The sequence below is a fragment of the Acomys russatus genome, chromosome 4, assembly GCF_903995435.1.
Source record: "Acomys russatus chromosome 4, mAcoRus1.1, whole genome shotgun sequence".
Taxonomy (NCBI): Eukaryota; Metazoa; Chordata; class Mammalia; order Rodentia; family Muridae; genus Acomys; species Acomys russatus.
The window spans coordinates 16,976,217-16,995,480 of NC_067140.1; the positions used below are offsets into that span (position 1 = coordinate 16,976,217).

General features: G+C 53.1%; 1 protein-coding gene across 1 annotated transcript; it reads left to right on the forward strand.

Moving 5' to 3' along the window:
• The first annotated feature begins 1,292 nt into the window (after window positions 1-1,292).
• On the forward strand, window positions 1,293-5,571 carry Snai1 (snail family transcriptional repressor 1). The gene is given in 4 exon segments (XM_051143849.1): window positions 1,293-1,588; window positions 1,906-2,390; window positions 2,393-2,438; window positions 4,998-5,571. Coding segments are annotated over 4 exon segments (798 nt in total). The 5' UTR covers window positions 1,293-1,506; the 3' UTR covers window positions 5,183-5,571.
• The last annotated feature ends 13,693 nt before the right edge of the window (window positions 5,572-19,264 follow it).

A 19,264-nucleotide genomic window follows, 5' to 3' on the forward strand; every position in this document is an offset into this window, starting at 1 on the left:
AAGGAGGCTGGGGTGGGGGGTGGGGGGGAGTGCGGGGGAGTGGCTTGGGGGGTGAGTGACGGGGGTGGGGTGGGGATGCTGCGGGAACAAAGGGTGAAAGGAAGCCTAGCCAGGTGTAGATACAGAAGAGAAAGCAGGAGCGTAGGGTGGAAGGCAGGTGCCAAGGTCCTGTGGTAGGAAGGCACTGTTCACTGAGCATTGGGGAGGGAGAAAGCTCAAGACCCAGTCAGCTGACTCGTCAGTTGGGATGTGGGAGGGGGAGGGGGCTCAATCTTCTCCCTCTGGCCTCAAAAGGAGGTTCAGGGATTAACTAAATTTACACAGAGGGCCGGGTGCTGGGATTAAAGGCTAGTGCTACCACGCCCGGTGGGAGTAGGATTCTATTGTTATAACTCCAAAAGCCTCGAGTCTCAAAGGTTCTGCTAGCGTGAGGCCCCAGCAGTTTCCAAAGCCCCTCCATTTTACAAGTGTTTGTAACCCCATACTGTGGGGGTGTGGGCTTGATTTCCGGGGCCACCCTTCCTTTCTGTGACCCTTCTAACACGATTCACAGGAAGTCAGGAACCTCAAGCCCGGTCTGTGCTACCTCTGCCTCGCACCTGCCCTCAGTGGTGTTTCACAACGCAACTCCAAACAGGTCTCTCCCCAGCTGAAAGCCCGTCCATGGCTCCCCAGTGTCCTTAAAGCAAAGTCCAAACTCCTCCGAGGACCAGAGGCCAACAAATCCGACCCCTCGAGGCCCGCGCACACCATCCCCAACCCCTGGGAGCTGCTCGCAAAGGCTAGGCGGACTGACGTTACTGAGTCTTACCTTGGGTCTTTCCCTCTATACTTCTTCACTTCCTCTGGGAAGTCATAGACAACTCCCGCCACCGCCCACCCCCAACCCCTCCCCCGTCAGGTGACAGTCACATCTGTCTCTTCCCCACCTCCCTCCCTCAAAGTACACCTCCCTTTGCATTAGAATCTTGTTTAACTCCGTCTGTCTCCCCCACGGACAGGAACCCATCCTTTGGTGGGGCTCTCAGTGTTTTGTTCAGGGCTGGATAGGCAGCTCCGGGAACTCGCGCTTCCTAAGCACGTGCGGCGGAGGGGGCGGGTCACCGCCTCTTCTGGCCGGTGGTCTGCAGCTCCCGGGGAGTCGGGGGACGCCGCGCTCGGCCGAGGGCAGGCGCGGCCACTAGGCGTCGCCGGAGACGCTCGGACGCCCAAGCGGTCCGGCCCAGGAGGAGCCGGAGCCGAATCTCTGCGCCACGCGGCGGGAGCCCCACCAGCCCAGGCGCACCTGCTGCTGTCGTGGTCTCGGGCCGCGCCGCCGCCAGCCATTGGCGCAGGCTTGACAAAGGGGCGTGGTCAGAACCGCGGCCCCGCCCCCAGCCATAGTACTTAAAGGAATTTGGCTCCCGGAGGGGGGATCATAGTGGCGCGGCCCGGCCTCGCGAGCAGAGTTGCCTACCGACCTTGCGCGACCCGGTGACCCCGGCTACCTAGGTCGCCCCGGCCACCATGCCGCGCTCCTTCTTGGTCAGGAAGCCGACCGACCCCCGCCGGAAGCCTAACTATAGCGAGCTGCAGGACGCGTGTGTGGGTGCGTGGTGGGGTGCGGGACGCAGGCGGCTAAAGAGGGGGGGAGGTCCCGAGGGCGCGGCGGGGCGAATCCGACTATGCGGGCGCGACAGGTTGATGCGGAGCTCTGGGTCTTGGCAGTTGGGGTCCACCGAGGGGCTCTGTATACCGGAGCGGGCGGGGAGGCTCCGTGAGTGTAGTAGACCCGAAGGCTAGCAGCTCTGCGGAGTCCGGGTGGGGGAGGGGCGGGCGGGGAGCCCCGTCGGCGGGGAGCCCCTCCACCTGGAGCCCCCGAGAACCTGCTCAGCTGACTTTCTGCTATCTCTTATCTGTCCTCAGAGTTCACCTTCCAGCAGCCCTACGACCAGGCCCACCTGCTGGCCGCCATCCCTCCTCCCGAGGTCCTCAACCCCGCCGCCTCGCTGCCCACCCTCATCTGGGACTCGCTCCTGGTGCCCCAAGTGCAGCCGATTGCCTGGGCCACCCTCCCGCCGCGAGAGAGCCCCAGGGCGGCAGAGCTGACCTCGCTGTCTGATGAGGACAGCGGCAAGAGCTCCCAGCCGCCCAGCCCGCCCTCCCCGGCGCCTTCAACCTTTTCCTCTACTTCGGCCTCGTCTCTGGAGGCCGAGGCCTTCATCGCCTTCCCCGGCTTGAGTCAACTGCCCAAGCAGCTGGCCAGGCTCTCGGTGGTGGCCAAGGACCCCCAGTCCCGGAAGGCCTTCAACTGCAAATATTGCAACAAGGAGTACCTCAGCCTGGGCGCTCTGAAGATGCACATCCGAAGCCACACTCTGCCTTGCGTCTGCACGACCTGCGGAAAGGCCTCTTCTCCAGGCCCTGGCTGCTTCAGGGCCACGTCCGCACCCACACTGGTGAGTGTCTCCCACAGCTGAGTCTAGTCGGCTTGGCCCCTGGCCCTGGGGAATTCAACACTTGTTCCTGAGCCTGCTAAGCAGACAGCAAGGTAGATGCTGGTTGTTCTGCACGCTGTCCCTTGCTGTTAGGGCTGGTGGTGAGGAGTTACCCTCCTGCCCCCTCCCCCTACACTCTAGCAGCCAGACAGGATATTGTTAGATTTCCCACCTGGGTTGAGAACTTCCTCACTCTCCCCATTTTCAAAATGTGCATAAGAACATTTTGTGGAGTTTTTTGTCCAGAGTGACGGTGTTGGGTGCAGGTGCCACACTAAGAAATTACTCTGCTGGTCTCTCAGCCAGGGAAGGTGTAGAAAGCTTTCACAAGTGAAGGAAAGGCATCAGGAGGTTCCTGTGTAGGGGTAATTTTTTTTTTCTGAGACAGGGTTTCTCTGTGTAGCCTTGGCTGTCCTGGATTCACTTTGTAGAGCAGACTGGCCTCGAACTCACAGCGATCTGTCTGCCTCTGAGGCATGCACCGCCACGGCCCGGCTTGTAGGGGTAATCTTTGGAAAGAGCGTTGAAGATGACAAAGTTTCAAGGGTCACTGGTTTGGTGTGTGAGCTGGCTAGTTGGAGCTGTGCATTTCCTGTTGTGGCCAGAGTTTGGAACAGTGAGGCTGGGGTGGGGGGGGGGGTGGTGGCATTTGCAAGTCTCACTGTCACTCTTAGTGTATGAGAAGGCTACCCAGTTCTCCTCCTCCGGGCACATAATGCCCCGGATTTAACTCGTAAGGTCTCTAACAGGCCGGCCTTTCTCTTGCATGGTTGCTAAACTATGGGGCTCTACTTTGGGGAGAGCTGAAGCCCTCAGGGGTCTTAGGCTGCCTCACATCCAGAGAGGGACTTTGTTTTGATGTAAAGGCATGGCTCAGACAAAACCCTAGTTGAAATGCACCACCCCGTTCTCCTGGAGTCCCATTGTGTGCCTTAATGGTGGCCCAGGGGGTGGGGGCCTGCAGAGTTAGAGCAGGTGCATGGAGTGGTGGTGCCCAGCACCTGTTCTGGCCGCAGCTGCCGCCTCGGTGCATGGCAGGCCCCTTTAATCCAGGGGGTATCACATATACAGTGCCCCCTTCAGTGGCCTTTGTCCCAGCCGGCCTGGTGCCGATTTCACACTTGCCAGGAACACTATAAAGGCGTCTGGGGGTCGGGGGTCTGTGAGGAGTGGGGGGGTCTACACTTCCTGTGCAAGCCCACAGACCCCCAACTCCATCTTAACCTCTGTTGTCTTGTTCCCCCCCCTTTGTTAAGACTCAAGGGGTAAATACCCCTTCCCTGCTAAGCTCACAGTCAGCCAGTCCTTGGGAGGGGTCCTTAGGGACCTCCAGCTCTCTGCATCTGCATAGGCAGCACTGGGTCACAGGGCAAGTGGAGGAAGGTCTTGCCGGGAGCCTGCGCACCATCGCACTGGCCTTCCTTCCCCAGCCCCACGGAGCCCCACCTGGGTAGTGGAAGGCTTATGGGGGTCTGTGGCCCCCTAGGATGGCTGGATGAAGCTATGATCCTTGAATACCTGCTGAGTGGGTTGGTCCCACAGGAACCCTGCCGAGAGATTCCCTCTACCCAGAGACTCAGCACTCCCAGGGGTAGTTCATCAGTCCTTGAATTCCTTTACTAGAATCTACTAACCAAAGGGCACCGCCTGAGGGCTAGCAGGCGGGGAGGGGGGTAGAGAGAGAGAGTGTGTGTGTGTAGCGGGTAGGGGGAGGCTGCCTTTGGCCTTATAGCAAGCACCATGCTTGGCACATAGCAGGATAATAGCGCAGTAGATGCATTTGTGTGGCTTGGCCAGGCTGGGTTCAAACCAGAGACCTTCCTCCCTCTGTCTCTACAGTGCTGAGATTACAAGTGTGGACCACCATGCTCAGGTCCCTTTAAAAAAAACACACACACACATTTACTAATTCTACAAGCATTTATTGAGCACTTACTGTACACATAGCTCATGTGCACTTACAGCCTTGGCTGGGCAGCCAGGGTGTGAGGACCCCAGGTATATCTGTGAAGTTGGGGAACAGCCAAGATTTGGGATGGGGCTGCTGGCAGGGTGCAGAGGAGTGGCCTCGTGGCTCTGGGTGGGGGTGGGGAGGCCTCTCCAGGCTGTCTCTCAAGCTTTGTCCCAGACAAAGTGAATCAAGGGATGATTTCAAGACTGGTAATAGGGCCGCCAGCCGCAGCTCCCCCTTCCTAAGGCAGGCTAAAACCAAGGGCTACGGAGCCCTGGTGGGTGACCTGGAACCTGCCACTTACTTTACCTTCTGTGCCTCAGTTTCTCCATCTCTAATGGGCCTGCAGAAGGGTCAAATGACAGGAGAGTCAGAAGTGTGCAGTGTCTGCCAGATGGGCAAGACTTTGTCTTGGTTAACCCCACCCTGGGAGGGAATTTTGGAGACTCAGAACTGTGGTGTTTAGGGGTATGGACCAGGCCTGGCTGTACTTGGCTCCCACAGTTGGTGCATCGGGGCTGATCAGACACTGTCCAGGACCTCCTAACCTCTCTGCTGTCTCTCCCCAGGTGAGAAGCCCTTCTCCTGCTCCCATTGCAACCGTGCCTTTGCTGACCGATCTAACCTGCGTGCCCACCTCCAGACCCACTCGGATGTGAAGAAGTACCAGTGTCAGGCCTGCGCCCGCACCTTCTCCCGCATGTCCTTGCTCCACAAACACCAAGAGTCTGGCTGCTCTGGAGGCCCTCGCTGACCCGCGCTGCCTCCCCATCCTTTCTGGCGTCTCCCCGGTGCCCTGGAGCGCCCACCCTCCTCACTGCCAGGACTCCTTCCAGCCTTGGTGCCAGGGACCTGTGGAGGCCATGTGTGGCCCTGGTTCCTGCTTGGCTCTCTTGGTGGCCTTTTCTGCAGCTGGCAGATGGAGGGCGGAGTGCCTTGCTGCCCTCCCAGAGCCACCCCTCAGTATTCATGAGGTGTAGCCTCTGGGACACAGCTGCTTCGAGCCATAGAACTAAAGCCAACCCACTGGCTGGGAAGCTTGAACCCCCCAGTCGGGGGATCCCACTTCCCTACCTCCCCCAAGGACACTTCAGGACTCTTCTTTGAGGTACAACAGACTATGCAATAGTCCCACCCCGGACGCCATCCCACCCCGGACACATGTCCAGGTGCCCCTGGGAGTGGGCAGCTGTTTCATCCCCCACCCCCATTTGTCCTGGTGACACCTGTTTCAAAGCAGTTTAACTGTCTCAAAAGGGACCATGAGTAATGGCCATCACTTGTTAGGGGCCAAGTGGGGTGCTCAGCCTGGCCAATGTGTCTCCCAGAACTATTTTGGGGCCCAACAGGTGGCCCTGGGAGAAAGATGTTTACATTTTAAAGGTATTTATATTGTAAGCAGCATTTTTGTACAGTTAATATGTATAGTTTATTGATATTCAATAAAGTGGTTAATTTATATACTAAAACCTCCGTGTTGAAGGGGACACGTTAAAGGGACTTACAGAATGGAGGGGCAAAGTCTTAAGTCTTTGGAGTTCTAACTGGAGTATCATGAACGCCGGGAACTGGGCTGCCCGGGCTGGGTGTCTGTCCTGATTGGGTATTGTGCAAGCTTCCTGCACTCTTAGTTACCAGGGCTCTCTAGCAGAGGAAGCTGCTGCTTCATGGGACTTATCTATAGCCTGGCCTCCCGTGCTGTGGCTCCACTATAGCAGGTCTATGGGGCCAGAACTAGCTGTCCCTCCCAGCTGAAGGAGGATGTCTTTCCTGTTCCCAAGTGCCTCTCTGTCAGGCAGGCCCACACCTCTGTCTGGCTGCTGGGTACCAAATGGCCTTTGATGCAAGGAAATGGGCTGGCTGGAGCCAGGAGGGTGAGAAGCCAGGCCAAAGGGCAGGGGTCATTCAGCTTCCTGCTCGGAGGACCAGGGCTGGGGCAATTTACCTCAGGCTAGCTGGTGCTGGTGACCTCAACTCCGAGGGCCTCCTGGGGCCTGAGAGAAAATGAGTGTCCTTTCTGAGCACAAAAGGTGCCAAAGGTGCCAGTTTCCTGTGGGGAGCTGAGCAGGCGTTGGCCTGTGGAGCTTCAGCCAGGCCAGCTCTAGCCGGGCTGGGGGTGGGGAGCTTCCAGCTCCAAAGGAGAGATGAGTCTTCTAAACAGGAAATGGTGACCCGCAGGCGGGAGCAGCCTAATGACTTACAGCTTTCCTCCCAAAAGGGGGAAAAAAAAAAAAGGTTTCTAACAATCGCCAAATTGTGGCAGGCCTCCCTGAAGGGGAGGTTAGTGAGGTGGGTGCTGGGCCCCAACTGGCTGATGGCCTACTGTGTTTCTCCATAGTAGGTTGAATGGTGGTGAGTGACTTCACCCTGGGCCTTAAGGGATGGGATGGGCCTCCGGGACCAGACTCAACGCTGAGGGCCTGGCCTGGGGTGCTGCCTAGGACTTGGTCAGCCTGGCTCTGAGCGTGCTGGGAGTCAGGTAAGCCTGGCTGCTGGCCCTGACTCTCACCTCTCACTGCCAGAAGCAAGCAAGAGTTCCTCTGCTCTCAGCTCCAGTTTCTGCCTCTAGAAATCAGAGGCAATAGCGCCTGGCTCTGGAGAGGCTGTGAGCAGACATTCCTTCACTCGTTCAGCGGGTCCTGTGAGGCGGGGTGTGCCAAGCCCTTCTAACTAACAGTCGCTGCACTCAGGGACTTCTGTTCTAGTGGGGGAGACAGAAAACAAACAAGCGATTAAACACACTGCTTTCCTGCAGTGGTGCCAGGCTGGAGTGAGAGGCCCAGAAGGCTCTGGAGGGCTGGAGAGCTGCAGGCGGGGTTCCCACCAAGGCATCCGGAGCCCTCAGGAGGGTTGACATTCCTGAGAGGGAGGAGGAAGATGAGAAGGATAGAGGTGGAGGAAGAAAGATGGGGTCCCTGGAGATGGGGGAAGGAGCAGGCTGCACAGCTGAAAGAAGCTGCCCTGAGCCAGACCTTGTGGCTGGAGACACTAGAAAGACAGGAGGAGGGAAAGCCAAGGCCTCTGTGGAGCCTGGGCCCAGAAAGCAGCCATGGGGCTTTGAGACAGCAGCTAGGATCAAGGTCCCCCTGGCTGGGAGAACAGAGATTAGAGTTTGGAAAGAAAGAGAGGGAACAAGGGTGGAGGTGAGAGATAACAGGTGACAAATGGCCTAGACCAGGGCTACAGGGATATAGACTGGCCTATTGCCCACCCAGGACGGGGCCTTGTTCACTTACGTGGGGCTGGTAACAGACCCCAGTAAGGGGGAGAGAGAACAGAGCTGACCCAGAAGAAGCCCCAGTGGGCTTGGGGTTGAGTGGACAGACAACCCTCTGTGGGAAGAAGAAGGGTGGGGACAGCAGAGGGTCATTCACAGAACTGTGCTATTTTTGACAATATGAGGAGAAAGGGCTGTCTCTGTGAGAATGCAGGCAGTGCAGCTAGAGGAGAGATGAGAGGTTTTTGGGGGGATGGGGGTGTCTTTTTATTTATTTATTTTAGATTTGTTTGCTTGCTTGTTCTTTGTTTTTTTTGGGTTTTGCTTTGGTTTGTTTTTGAACCAGGGTCTCACTATATAGCTCTAATTGTCCAGGAATAAACTATGCAGACCAGGCTGGCCTCGAACTCACAGAGATCCACCTGCCTCTGCCTCTTAAATGCTGGGATTAAAGGTGTGCACCACCACAGCCAGCGTTTATTTATTTATTTAAAAAACACTTTTTTTTTTTTTTAACCTGGGCAGTGGTGGGGCACGCCTTTAATCCCAGCACTTGGGATGCAGAGGCAAGCGGATCTCTCTGAGTTTGAGCCTAGCCTGGTCTACAAAGGGAGATCCAGGCCCGCCAGGGCTACACACAGAGAAACCCTGTCTCGAAAACAACAAAACAGCTGGGTGTGGTGGTGCACGCCTTTAATCCCAGCACTTGGGAGGCAGAGGCAGGTGGATCAATGTGAGTTCGAGGCCAGCCTGGTCTATAAAGCGAGTCTAAGACAGCCAAGGCTACACAGAGAAACCCTGTCTGGAAAAGAAAAGAAAAGAAAAAACAAAACAAAAAAGAGCAAGCAAAAATATATACATATATATTAGCAGGTTTTCATGTAGCTCAGGCTAGCCACAAACTCTTCCTGCAGCAGTCAATTATGTTGGATGAACCTCCAGCTTCCACCCCTCAAGTGCTGAGATAACACATGTGTACAGCCTACTTTATGCTCTCCTGAGGCGAGACTCCCAAAGCTTGGTGCACTCCACATACGCGCTCTACAAATGAAGGGACATTCTCAGTCGCCCCCTTTTGAAGAGAAGGCATCACTGTGTAGACTAGGTTAGCCTCAAACTTGTAACAGTCCTCCCTTTGCTGTTTGAGCGAATGGCTTAAAATTATGCACGGTGATTTTCTGTGGTGTAGGCAATACAGCCCAGGACACCTTCAAATATGGGAGATTTAGTGGTAAACTATAACCTGATAGGAAGTGTGATCATGAAAGCTGTGAAGGAGAGGAGTGTCTTCAGGGTTGAAGCTACAGAGTTTTCATTTCTGCCACTCGTTCAGTGCCGCTTTTTTTCAAGGTGTTCCGCGGCGTGGCCGTGAGGGCAGCAGCAGGCGCAAGGCAGGAGGCAGGGCTCAGAGGCCGCTGGGAGGCTGACAGTACTAGGCTGGTTGCACCGGAAGTCCGGGTTGGCATTTTTGTTGTTGTTGTTGTTGTTATTGTTGTTTTCGAGACAGGGTTTCTCTGTGTTGTCGTGACTGTCCTGGACTCGCTTTGTAGACCAGGCTGGCCTCAACTCACAGCGATCCACCTGCCTCTGCCTCCCGAGTGCTGAGATTAAAGGCTTGTGCCACCACGCCCAGCCGTGTTTGCATTTTTTAAAAGCACAGGCCACCTAGGCCTGGTAGCTTACACCTGTACTCTGGAGGCTCAGGCAAAAGATTTCCAGGAGTTCAAGGCCTGCCCAAGCTACATAGCAAGACCTGCCTCAAAAAGGAAAACAACAACAAAAACCCAAGCATGGTTGGTCACACACAACTTTAGTCCTAGCTCTTTTTGTTTTTGTTTTGGTTTTTTTTTTTTTTTTTTTTGGTGTTTTTTTGTTTTGTTTTGGTTTTTGGTTTTTGAAGACAGGGTTCCTCTGTGTAGCCCTGGCTGTCCTAGACTCACTTTGTAGACCAGGCTGGCCTTGAACTCACAGAGATCCACCTGCCTCTACCTCCCAGAGTACTGGGATTAAAGGTGTGCACCACCACCACCCGGCTAGTCCTAGCGCTTAGGGGACAGAGGCAGGTGGATCTCAGTGCGTTCAAGACAAGACTGATCTGTAAAGCAAACGTGCTGACTAGTTTTATGTCAATTTGACACAAGCTAGGGTCATTTGGGAAGAGGGAAACCTCAATTGAGAAAATGGCCCCATAAGCTTTGCCTGTGGGCAAACCTGGCATGCATTTTCTTGATTGATGATTGACTTGGAAGGCCCCAGACCACTGTGGGTGGTGCCATCCCTGGGCAGGTTCCCGGATGGTATTAGAAAGCAGGCCGAGGCCTGGCGTGGGGGCACATGCCTTTAATCCCAACACTCAGGAGGCAGAGGCAGGTGGATCTCTGTGAGTTTGAGGCCAACCTGATCTACAAAGAGATTTCCAGGACAGCCAGGGCTACACAGAGAACCCCTGTCTCGAAAAACAAAAGCAAAGCAAAACAAAACAAAAAGAAAGCAAGCAGGCTGAGCAAGTCATGGGGAGCAAGCCAATAGGCAGCACTCCTCCATGGTCTCTGCTTCCGGTCCTGCCTCCAGATTCCTGCCTTGAGTTCCTGCCCTGACTTCCCTCAGTGATGGAGGGTGACCTGAGAGCTTTAACTGAAATAAACCCTTTCCTTCCCAGGTAATTTTTGGTGTTTTTATCACAGCGATGGAAACTAAACTAAGACACATTTCCAGGCCTACAGTCTGGACTGCATAGTAGCCTGTCTCAGAGATAAAACAGGCAGAAGCCAGGAGTTCCGTGGCCCTTCCCTCAGAGCCCAGCCTGGCATTTCCTCACAGTTGAGCCTGGCTGGGCACTCTTGGCAGGACACAGAGGCAGATGTGTCTGACTCAGTACATGGCACTGTAAGGTGCTGCCCGGCATCGGTCCCACCCCTGGTGTCACTCAGGCGTCGGGTGAAGGTGCTGGTGCTCACTCTCCTTGCTGAATTGTGTCTTCTCTAACAGGTAGCCCAAATCTGGGGAGAACTCTGGAGACCCTGGAGATGCCCTGCTCAGCCTTCTGTCAAGGGTTGTAACTAGCGCCGGGGCTTTGTGCTGAGCTATCACTGGCTGTCGCTGCCTCAGTGGGCACAGTGCTGGAGCAGCATGCATAAAGGTCTCATTTGTCTGGTCCCGCACTGCTTGTACCAGGCCAGTGGCATGGTGGGTGGTGCTTGCAGGTGCTTGCAGCACTCTGAAGCAAAGGAAGAAAGGAAACTCAAAAGTTTAAGGACTTTCCAGGCAACTTCCTAAGTTAGAGGCCAACCTGGGCTCCCGTCTCTGAAAGGAAAACAAAGAGCCCACTTGCTACAGTGGTTCCCAAATGGAGTCCTTTCCACTCTGGTTGGCTGGCTTCCTTCCCAAGGACAAGCCCCCGTCTCAGCCGAGGCTCAGAGCTGGGCCTGGGGAGATGCCGGCTGGGGCTGCGGGGTCCGGCTGGGCCATTAGATCTTCCCTTGGGATTTTCTTTAAAATTGTTCCAGGAAATAAACTGGCTGTAAAGCCACGGGGGGGGGGGGGGGGGGGAGAGTGTCCCAGCAGGCAGGTCTGGAGCCAGGGCCACCTCTGGGCACATCTGGGGCCTATTAGTGTGGCCTGGAAGCTGCTCAGAGGTGTCCCCTGGACTGGGCTGTGCGGGTCCCAGCAGGCAGGGATGAAGGGTGATCTTTTTGCTCTCTGGCTTTCCAGTGAGTCAGTTTCACAAATGTGATAAAAGTTTATGTCCTCAATTAAAAAAAAAAAAAAAAAAACGAAGGAAAAAAGTTGGTGTTGGAGGGATGGCTCAGGAGTTAAGAGCATTAGCTGTTCTTGCAGAGGACCCAGGATGATTTCTGGCACCCACATTCAGGTCATGACAATCTGTAACTATGTCTCCATGCTCTTTTCTGAACTCTGCAGGCACCAAGCATGCACGTGGTACGCCTACATGTGCCGGCAAAAATATTCATACCCATAAAGTAAGAGAAAGAGAGAGACAGGAGACTCAACTGACCCATGCCAGCACAGTTTTCCTGGTGCCTCTCTGTCCCCAGACCCCACGGCATAAAGAACTTAATTTACGTTCTCTCGATTTAAAAAACAGGCAGTAGTGGGGACGTAGCTTGGGGACACAGTGCTTGGCTAGTATGCACACAGGACTGAGCTGTCCCCAGAAGCACCCAGAGCAAGCATGATGGATCTGTAAGTCCAGTACTCAGTACTCGGGAGGTAGAGGCAGGAGGGTCAGAAATTCAAGGTTATCCTTGGCTACTTAGGAAGTGTGAAGCTAACCTAGGCTACATGAAACTTGTTTTAATAGGAAAAAGAAGTGTCGATAAAATATACATAACAAATTTATCAGTTTTAGGGATGCAGGGGTGAAAAACCCATCAGTGGTACAGTGGGCCTCTAATCCTAGGCAAAAGCTGATGGATCTCTGTGACGTTGAGGCTTAGCTGGTCTACATAGTGAGTTTCAGGCCAGCCAGGGCTACATAGTGAGACTTGCTCTCAAAAATACATAAATTAGTTGGGCATGGTGGTATACACCTTTAATTCCAACAAGTGTCATAGGCAGGTGGATCTGTCTTGAGTATTAGGCTAGCCTGGCCTAACAGCAACTTCTATGCCAACCAGACTATACAGTGAGACCTTGCCTTAAAAATTAATTGACAAAGCCGGCCAGTGGTGGTGCATGCCTTTAATCCCAGCATTAGGGAGGCAGAGGCAGGCAGATCTCTATGAGTTCGAGGCCAGCCTGGTCTACAAAGTGAGTCCAGGACAGCCAAGGCTACACAGAGAAACTCTGTCTTGAAAAACGAAAGAAAGAAAGAAAGAAAGAAAGAAAGAAAGAAAGAAAGAAAGGAAGGAAAAATCAAAACCAAACCAAACAAAAACAAAAACCAAACTAGAGCCCAGTCTTCTTGTCCCATGGGGACCTGCACAATCCCATCACCTCTACCCCCGACCCAGACCCCCGTCCCCTCATTCCCAGCTATTCCTGGTGGGCTTCTGCCAGTGTTCTCTCCAGCAGGGACACTCTGTCCAGGACAGCACAGGTTCATCTCCCACCATCCCTCTCTCTCCTCTTTGTACCACATTCCCTCCTGCCGTGTTTTGCTTCTTAGCCCTTGCCATTAACATCTGACAAAGCACATATCTCCCTCTTCACAGGTCCCCTGTTCCCCTCTTCCTGTCAGAGCATCGGCTCCAAGCACGGGGAGCTCCCTGCACTGCCTTGCTTGTTTGTTACCTCTCTAGTCAAACACTGAGATTAATGCAGCAGACATTCACAACTGACCTAAGGAGAAGCCTAGTCACAGAGAGGGTGAGTGACTTCCCCAGAGTCACACAGCAGGGCAGTAGCAGCACTGAGATTTGAACCCTTGGTTCTTGTATGACTGTTGCCCTTTGCTTTTTTTTTTAACCTTCTGAGTGTCTTAAATGGAGGACCAAATCAACCTGCATCTTTTACACACTTGAGCTAGTCTCCTACTACAGGCCCAGCCTTCTGCAGTAGGCATCCAGAATCATGGGTGGCTAGAGGTGGGGTGAGGACAGCACCCACAAACCTGTGGGCTGAGGGGAGCCTGTGATCCTTGTAGATCAGAAGCTTGTGGGTGAGACATGTGGGTGACAACCCCCCAATCTGGACTCCCTTTACAGCTTGCTTACATGGGTTTCGTGCCTCTCTGGGCTTTCCACTGTTCCTCTGAAAACACTGTGGCTTGGGCAGCTTCAAGCACTAAGATTTGGTCATTGACCAGAAGCCTAAAGGAAGCTGTCCTCAGGGTGAAGCCTCTGAGGAGTCTAGAAGAAGCCTGCCTGGAGTCTCTATTCCAGGTGCTCCTCCTTTTTTTTTTTTTTCTTGTTGTTGTTATTGTTGTTGTTGTTGGTTTTTGGTTTTTGGTGGTTTTTTTTTTTTTTTTTTTTTTTTTTGAGATGGGGTTTCTCTGTGTAGCCATGGCTGACCTAGACTTGGTTTGTAGACCAGGCTGGCCTGGAACTCACAGAAATCTGCCTGCCTCTGCCTCCCTGAGTCCTGGAATCAAAGGCAGGCACTCCCTTTGGGTCCTATTAAAATGAGATCTGAAAAAATAAAAATAAAAATAAAATGAGATCTGTCCTGCCATAAGCTCTGCTTGGCTTCGTTACATCTGCAAAGAGCCTGTTGCAAAGAAAATTGCATTCGTGAGTCCTGTGCTGAGACTCAAACTTGCCTTTATGAGCTGAGTGAATGTGGAGGATACTGGGAGTGGAATCCAGAGCTTTGCATGCTGGGTAAGTGTTCTACCGTCGAACCTCACCCAGCTCTGCCCAGTGCAGCTTTGGGTGTGTTTGTGTGTGCATGTCTATCGGGGATTGTCTTGATTGTTAGTCGTAGGAGGGTCCAGCCCACTGTGGGCGGCACCATTCCCCGGGCAGGTGGTCCTTGGCTGTATAAGAGCGCTAGCTGGCCATCGGCATGTGGCAGACCCAGGAAGCATTGTTCCCCCACGGTTTCTGCTTCAGGTTCCTGCCTTGATTTCCCTCAGTGACGACTGTGACCTGAAAGCTGAACTAGTCCCTGTCCTCCCCTAAGTTGCTCTGGGTCAAAGTGTCTTTATGACTGCAACAATGTGAACTTAGAACATAGGCTCCCTATGTAGCTCTGGCTGACCTGGAACTCACTAGGTAAGACCAGACTGGCCTCAAACCTATAAGCAGCCTCCTGGTTCTGCCTCCCAAATGCTGGGATCACATATGTGTGCCGCCACTCCAGGCTCCTCAGTAGATCCTTTCGTCTTGCTTAAAAATTAAAAAAAAAAAAGAAAGAAAGAAAGCCGGGCAGTGGTGGTGCACACCTTTAATCCCAGCAGAGGTAGGTGGATCCCTGTGAGTTCGAGGCCAGCCTGGTCTACAATGTGAGTCCAGGACAGCCAAGGCTACACAGAGAAACCTTGTCTCAAAAAAAAAAAAAAAAAGAAAAGAAAGAAAGAAAGAAAGAAAAAGAAAACCAAAAAATAATAAAATAAAATAAAATAATTTGCACAATTGCAGGAGGAGGCACACGTGCCATGGCACTCAAGCGAAGGTCAGAGGTCGTCACAGGACAACTTCACAGAGTCATCTCTCTTTCTCCACTTTCACAAGGGTCAGGTTGTCCGGCTGGTGTGGCAAGCACTGTTATCCACTGAGTAATCTTGCCGCGCCTCCCCCCCTTCCCTTTTTTTGAGGCAAGATCCCCCCTGACAGCATTGAACTAAGTAGGTGAGGGTGGCCTTGAACTTGCGTCTTCCTGCTTCAGCCTCGTGAGTGCTGGGGTTATGGCTTGGACCACTGCGTCTGTCTTAAAGCAGTTCAACCAGCTACCAGGTCTTTTCAGAGTATCTGCGACCGCTTGTAATTTTTTTTTTTTTTAATTTAAAGATTTATTTTATTTTATGTGTTGGGTGGGTTTTTTTTGTTTTGTTTTGTTTTTTTGCCTGTATGTATGTCTGCGCACCGCATGTATGCCCAATGCCCTCAGAGGCCAGAAGAAGGCACTGGATCCTCAGACACTGGAGTTAGAGGTGGTTGTAACCTGCTATGTGGGTGCTGGGAATTGGACCCAATGCTCTTAACCGCTGAGCCATCTTTCCAGCTCCACCGTGCAATTTTTATTATTTACTCACCGAACCCTGTGGAAGGTCAGGAAGCCAGCCTGGAGAAGGAAGGCTGGGGAGAAGACGGAGTGAGTCACATTTTGTTGTGTGACTCCTAGGAGAGAGAAGCCTTAAGCAAAACTCCACTGACCCTGGCCTCAGGGGTCACGGGGTGAGCCAGCACCAGGGTGTGGCCGGACTAGAATCAGGCACGGCATTGCAGGTGGAACTATGGCCTGGTCCTGGGGCACAGTGGGGACCTGCGGGAGGCTGTAATTGAGGGGAGGGATGAGAGTTGACACTCTTGAGGGGATCCTATGCACCGGCTGTGGGGAACAAAGTCTTGCTGCCAGGCCAGCTTTTGAGGAGGCTACAGCCTGTAACTAGGCACCAGGAGTTTAGACCCAGGGGATGAAGGGCAGAAGGGTGAAACATGGCATACGTTTTGGCCAGGAAGGGAAGCAAGCCCCCAGTAATCCCACTCCTGTAATCCTAGCACTCAGGAGGCTAAGGCAGGACAGTCTCTAGTTCAAGACCTGCCCACACCACAGAGTGAGTTTGAGGCTAGCCTGGGCTACAGGAGACCCGGTGTTTAACAAAACAAGAAAACAGCTGGGCAGTGGTGGCGCACACTTTTAATCCCAGCACTCTGGGTGGCAGAGTCATATAGATCTCTGTTGAGTTCCAGGCCAGCCTGGTCTACAGAGTATGTTCCAGGGCAGCCATAGCTACACCAAGAAACCCTGCCTTGGAAAAAAACCAGCAAACAAACAAACAAGCCAAGAAAAAGGAAACAAACAAACAAACAAAAACTCCATAAGGCAATAATACTATCAACAAATAGTATTTCAAAGAGACAATCACCCTTTTCTTTTCTTTTGGCTGCTGTGTGAGGCGCAACAAGTGGCCCTGCCTCTCCAAGGAGGGAAGGCTTCCTCCTTCCCAGGTGGCTCTGCGAGTTGCAGGTGTGGGCCTGCCTAAGGAGGCCTCCATATATAGGGCTGCTACCATGCCCATGTTATGGACCCAGGGAGAGCCTTCTGAGCCTTCCCACTGGCACCTTCAGGGTAGCCTGTGTCTCGAACTTTGGTTCTTTTGCGTAGGCTGGTGTCTGAGCCAGCCTATTCCCTCCCTAGGGCAGGTACTGCCTTGGAGACCCCCCAGGCCTCCACGACCCAGCTCTGACCAAAAGAGAAGCATCAATGTAGACAGAAAAGACAGGTAGCAAGGAGAAATGAAACCCATGTCACACCCAGGGGACTGCTTGGGAGGGGATCCCCCAAGGAAACCCACCGTTACCCCAGGAAACAGCCCAGGCTGGGCAGGGGGCTTTCCTGAGGCCCTCAACCCTGCCTGTGATTCCCTTTGTGACCCTGACTTCAACAACCTACCTCAACCTGCCAGTGAAGACGAACCCAGTCCGTGACTGGTGCCAAGAGAGAGGAGAAGACATTGCGTAATGTGCCCTGCAGCTTCGGAACAGCTGAGCAGAGCGCTGGCAGCAGCCAAAGTGCTGAGCAGGAGGGGACTAGGTGGCCTCATCCAGAACCTGTGTGTTTGAGCCTCTCAGACCTTAGATGGGGCAAACTCAAAGATGAGACTGTGCATGGCAGCCTGCAAGAGGGCCTAGTGGGTGAGCCAGCTTGTCTCCAAGCCCGATGACCAGAGTTCGATCCCTGCGATGTGAACAGCAAAATTTAAGTTTTGGGTTTTTTTTTTTTGTTTGTTTTGTTTTTTTGAGACAGGGTTTTTATGTGTAGCCCTGGCTGTCCTGGAACTTGTTTTGTAGACCAGGCTGGCCTCAAACTCATGGAGATCTGCCTACCTCTGCCTCTGCCTCCCAAGTTTTGGGATTAGAGGCATTTACCACCATGCCTGGCTGGATGTAAGTAGTAATGATCATCATCATGATAATCATTGTGATAATCATCATCATCATCTTCTTTATCATCATTGTCATCGTCATTGTCATTATCAGCAGCAGCAGCAGCAGCAGCAACAGCAGCAGCAGAGGAAGGAAAGCTGACACGTGGCAAGCACTCAACCGCTCCCAACCCCCAGTGATTCAGCCACTGAGACGTGCATGGTCCCTGCCCAGTGAACTCATTCTGGCAGGAAGAAAGGCAGAGAAAGAAAAGAACAGGGGAGGGAAGGGAAGGTGTGACTGTTGCTATGGCAACTCTGAAGCTGAGTGGAGGTAGCTGAGTGGGAGCCGGCCCATTCTGCGTGTGCTTTTGTTTGATTTGTGTGATGCTCGCCTGTCCATGCAGGTGCGCATGCATGTGGAGGCCAGAGGTGTCTCCCTTGGTTGCTCTTCACCTTATTTTGAGGCAGGGTCTCTCAGTGAACCTGCAGCTCACTGATTCAGGTAGGCTGACTGGCCAGGGGGACTCTGGTGATGGTCCTGTCTCTACCTCCCCAGTGCTGGGATTACAGATGTGCCTTTTTATGTGAGTGGGTTTTGGGGATGAGACTCAGGTTATCGTTTTGAGGCAAGCCCCACACTGACTGAATCATCTCCCATTGCTGTTTGCATTTTGAGATAAAGGTTACTTGGGCTTGTCTGGGTCTCTGCAGCTTTGAGTCTGGAGTACCATCCTCCCCTTTCCCCCCACAAAGAGCACAGCAGCCCTGGCTGGTGACTCAGTCTCTGCTGGGACTAAGGTGGGTGGCGACAGGCCCTTTGAGGAATCAGTGACTGAGGTCAGGAGGGACAAAGGACTTGTCCAAGGACACAGCTGTCAGGGAAGTAGTAACAAGCTGGAGTTTTTTAACGGCTTTTAGGGCACAATGCAGCAGGCTCGCCCATGCTCCCCAAGTTGTGTCACCAGCCTGACTCTCCTCCCCAGAACATTCCATCACTAGAGAACAAAATCCCAGACCCAGGAGGGGCCCCTCCCCCTGCCCTGCCCCCGCCTCTGGTGAGCCGCATCTGCTTTGTGTCTGTGGCTTTGCCTGTTCAGGACATTTCTTATACATGGAGTCATAAAAGTGGGTCACACACATTGCATGATCTACCCTGTGTCTGGCTCTTCTCACTGCCCGTGTTTTCAAGGCTCAGCCAGGTGGCTTTGCTGCTAACGCTTTTGTTTGTTTGTTTTTGTTTCTTAAGGCTGAATAGTATTCCCTTGTACAGATACGTGTTACCCACCATCAGGAAGAGGGGTGTTTTCTTCTTGGCTTTTAGGGAAAACTTTGCTGGGAACATTCCTGTGCCTGTTTGTGTGGACTGCCGCGACCCAGGGGACATTTAACTGCCCGTTCTTGGAGCCATCCTGTCTTTATTGACTTATTACTTTTTTATTTATTATTTGTTGAGCTGAGGGTTGAAAACAGGGTCCCCAGGAGCATTAGGCGAGTGGTATGCTATTGACCGACATTCCTGCCTGCTCCTTTTTACATTTTTTTTTTTCCTTTTTCAAGACAGAGTTTCTCTGTGTAGCCCTGGTTGTCCAGGGCCTCACTCTATAGACCAAGCTGGCCTCAAACTTAGGGATCCACCTGCCTCTGCCTCCCAAGTGCTGAGTCTAAAGGTGTGTGCTACCACTGCCTGCCCTTTCTCCCCACCCCATACATATATATACATTTGGTTTTTCAAGACAGAATTCTCTATATAACCTTTGCTGTCCTGGAACTCTCTTTGTAGACCAGGCTGACCCAGAACTCACAGAGATCCACCTGCCTCTGCCTCCTGAGGGCTGGGATTAAAGGCGTGTATCACTATCCCTGCCTTCACTTCATTTTTAACTGAAACAAGAGAAAGTTCCTATAGTTCAGGTTAGTCTCAGGCTTGCTGTGTAGCTGAGGGTGGCCTTGAATTCTTTTTTTTTTCCCCCAAGACAGCGTTTTTCTGTGTAGCCTTGGTTGTCCTGGACTCGCTTTGTAGACCAGGCTGGCCTTGAACTCACAGCGAGTCACCTGCCTCTGCCTCCCAAGTGCTGGGATTAAAGTCATGCACCACCATGCCCGGCTTGGCCTTGAATTCTTAATCCCTT